The sequence below is a fragment of the Condylura cristata genome, unplaced genomic scaffold, assembly GCF_000260355.1.
Source record: "Condylura cristata isolate star-nosed mole 26May11 unplaced genomic scaffold, ConCri1.0 scaffold00044, whole genome shotgun sequence".
Lineage (NCBI taxonomy): Eukaryota > Metazoa > Chordata > Mammalia > Eulipotyphla > Talpidae > Condylura > Condylura cristata.
Window position 1 is genome coordinate 722216 of NW_004567145.1, and position 3558 is coordinate 725773.

Here is a 3558-nt window from a genome sequence, read left to right on the forward strand (position 1 = left end):
AAAATAAACTGTTATAAAAAAAAAGGTTTCTGAACTATAGTATCAAAGACAGAGGAAGAATAAGCAAGGGGAGTGCTATTCTATGTAAAAACAGTCTAATATTCAAGTGGGATTTTTTTTTTTGAGGTGATTGAATAGTAAGAAAATACAGCTGACGGAAAGGTATTCAGTTTTACAAAATTATACACCAAAAATATTCAGAACCTGTTGCAAATAAATTCTACCAAAAATAATTTTCTAGTTGGTCTTTAGTTATAGTATTTATACTATATAATTTATGAAATTGTGTCGCACCTATAATTCACAAATTTAAATTATTTTTTTAACTTTACAGTGTCAAAATGAATAAGAAAATGTTACATATGATGAACAATTATAGACATGAAATTTGAGTCATTTTTTCGATTGAAAATTAATTTAGGATGCTAGGCAAATTACAAGTGAGAAAAATAATATCAATAGAAATGTGAAATCCACACTACATTATAAATAAATGATCTTTCATCTGCTTTCTAGAAGCTAAAAAAAGTAAAGTAAGATATCCAAAGGAAAAAAAAAAATCATTAACCTACTGCTTCCCAAAATTTAATAAACTTCCCAAATTTAATAAACAGGCCTGCATAAACTTGGCATGTATTCATTTGGAAAGAAATCAGTTTACAAAGGGCCTCGTATGTTTTATCTATCTAGTATTTTATTTTATATTTGAATTTTAAGCTAATTTAGCATACACATTTGTATAGTAACTAGTATTTATATTACTTTTCAATTTGGAGAATGATTTAATTGTATTTTTATGTAATGTATGTTTTAAGCTTGTAGAATGACAGCCTTGTGCTATATAAACAAAAATACCATATATGATAGAGACCTCAAGGTCATATAGGATTTAATGAATTTTGTTCAAAAAAGAAAGCTCAGTTATGCCTTATTGTGACACACTCTCTGCCATCAGAAAGACGCCACGATATATCTTCTGGACGCAGAAGAAGATATTCTTCTTCTCCCTCGCGCACACACGTGCCCTCCTCTCTCTCTCTCTCTCTGACCCACGCGCTTGCTTGCTTGCTCTCTAGCTTGCTCTAGCTTGCCTCCTCCCTGCTGCCCACCCCCCCCCAGAGTCCTTTGTGGCAGTTGCTTAAATAGCATTCATTGCCCAATCAGAGCACTGCTCACATGTACACTGGCCAATCAGAGCACTGCTCACGTGTGTATTGGCCAGTCAGAGCACTGCTCACATGTACATTGGTCAATTAGAGCACTGCTCACGTGTACAACAACCATATTTGGGCAGGACACACAACGAGCATACATGATTACGCGGAAGCATATCCAATAAGATTTAACTTCCTTATACAGGCGAGTGTTGGCGTATTTTGTTTTTCATTGGCTAAAGGCCAGGCGCCATTTTGGCTGCTGAATCATGGGGCTAGGGTCCCGGGCACCCCAACACCTTATTAGTCTAATAGAGATTAAAATAACAGAAAGGTAACCCCAAGTGAAAATATTTATCACCAAAGCAATGATGTAATTCGGCAAATGACTAATAAGTCTATTGATCAATGATAATGTTTCCATAAATTAATAAATTTTATTTCACTCTTAAAATCAAAGATATGACTTTTATAATAATCATATTAAATGCCAATCTTCCACTATGCATTCATTATCATTTTCCATGTGTCTTCTGACACTAATCTTCCAATCTTAGTCAAATATTGTTGATAACAACTCTTAACGATCTGTTGCTCACTCATGACCCCTCTTGGATTGCATTTACTAACCCTATATCTTCAAAATTCTATCTCAAGTATCAAATGACACAGAAAATCTTACTTTAGTTACATTAATTCTTTGGGGATCTATTCTCTCTCAAACTCACTTTGTTTTCATTAATCTTTTCATTTTCTCCCTTGCAGCTTACACATTCTCTTGTTTCCTACTTATTTCATGGATGCATTTCCTACATTTTTTAAACTCTGTGGGCAGAAACCATGTATTTGGGAGAACAAAATATATTTTGTAGTATTTCAGAGGTAGAAATGATTTTTGAGATTTATGTATTTTATGTACTTCCCAAGAGGCCTGTTGCTAGTAGCAAGATAATTTCTTACTGAACTGATCATATAATACAACATATAATAACTTGCAAGTTGTAATTACAATACAAAAGTCCATTGGAATGAACATTGCATCACAATCAGAACTTTTATCAACACAAAAATAGTAATGGTAAAGATAATTTTTACTTCTCAAATTCTATTTTTACTGTTTGGTAGGTTAAGACTTTATTCATATCTGCATTCTACAGTGATACATACAGATTATCAAAATTGTTACAAAGTTGGCATTTATTTGTTGACTTTGTTACTATATTTTCTTTAAATGTTCAATAATTTTAATAATTCTATATACTTAAAATCATAGCAAAATTAAATGAAGCAAAACCTAAGAAAATTTACTACTCTATTATATGAGAAAGATGTTAACCTTACATAAGACAGCAGGAAAAGAAAAAAAAATCAAAAAAGACTGAACTAAAATGGTACTGAGTAACATTTATATCAGAAAAGTCTCTTATGACATAAGATAAATTGGTTCATTTAACTCTCAAAAGAAGAAATTCAAGACTGAATCCATTCTAAACAGAACCCTTTCCAATAAGAAAGATGAATTTCAGTGAAAGGCAGATAGCTATTCTGGTATGCTAGTGTTAGGATCAAAAAAAGAATCAGAAAAACAACTGGTAATGAAGTACTTCATATACTTCTTTATAAAACCAAAATCTATCAGTATTTTATCCTAAGAAATATCATTTGAATCTCTGAAGGCAACTTAACTCTTAACTGACTTACAAATATTATTTATTTCCTCCAGACAATGTCTAATATTCCTATGCTCATGCTATACCATTACCTATACCAAAATTAAGTTAGCTTCTTTTTTCATTTATGCATTCAGATCTAGATAATCTTTTCTAATACACTAATGGCTTCAAATTATAGAGATATTAAAATAATAATAAATATGAGTGACAGTTACCTACTAAGGCATAGTAAGTATATTTGTATAAATATAAACCATGAAATTTTAGTTTATTACATACCACAGCACTCAGGACATTTTGGATGTTTCATGATATTTATTCCATACCCAGGAAAGCAGCGATTAATCCAAACCATCTGTAGAGTACCTTCAATATAGTATATTTCAGGCAATGGCTCTGCACGTCTGCCCAGAACTTCTACTTGTTGATTAAAAAATCTCTCTATGAGATTTTTAGCCTAAAATATAAAAACAATATGGGAAACTTATTATCAAAAGTGTAGATGATTTTAGACTAAAAAGGATGGTTATGGATTTACAAATAGAGGAAAGCAAATTACCATGGTCATTAGTTTTTCATGTATAAATAACACTTGTAAAAATTAAAACTATAACTTCTAAAGTTAGGCATTTCCAAATATACTTCCAAATACAATGTAAATAATGTATTTGGATATTTAACCAAAATTTTGATCCCCTTGGATATGGAATAATATAATATGGATAATATAA

General features: G+C 31.0%; 1 protein-coding gene across 1 annotated transcript in view; it reads right to left on the bottom strand.

Annotated features, from left to right (window-relative positions):
- Positions 1-3558, bottom strand: part of ZPBP (zona pellucida binding protein) — a gene marked incomplete at its 5' end in the record, with an annotated part of 157299 nt that overhangs the window by 55095 nt on the left and 98646 nt on the right. Inside the window, one exon of the mRNA XM_004694483.2 lies at positions 3107-3284. Within this exon, the coding sequence (XP_004694540.1) occupies positions 3107-3284 (178 nt within the window). The remainder of the gene's footprint in view (positions 1-3106; positions 3285-3558) is intronic.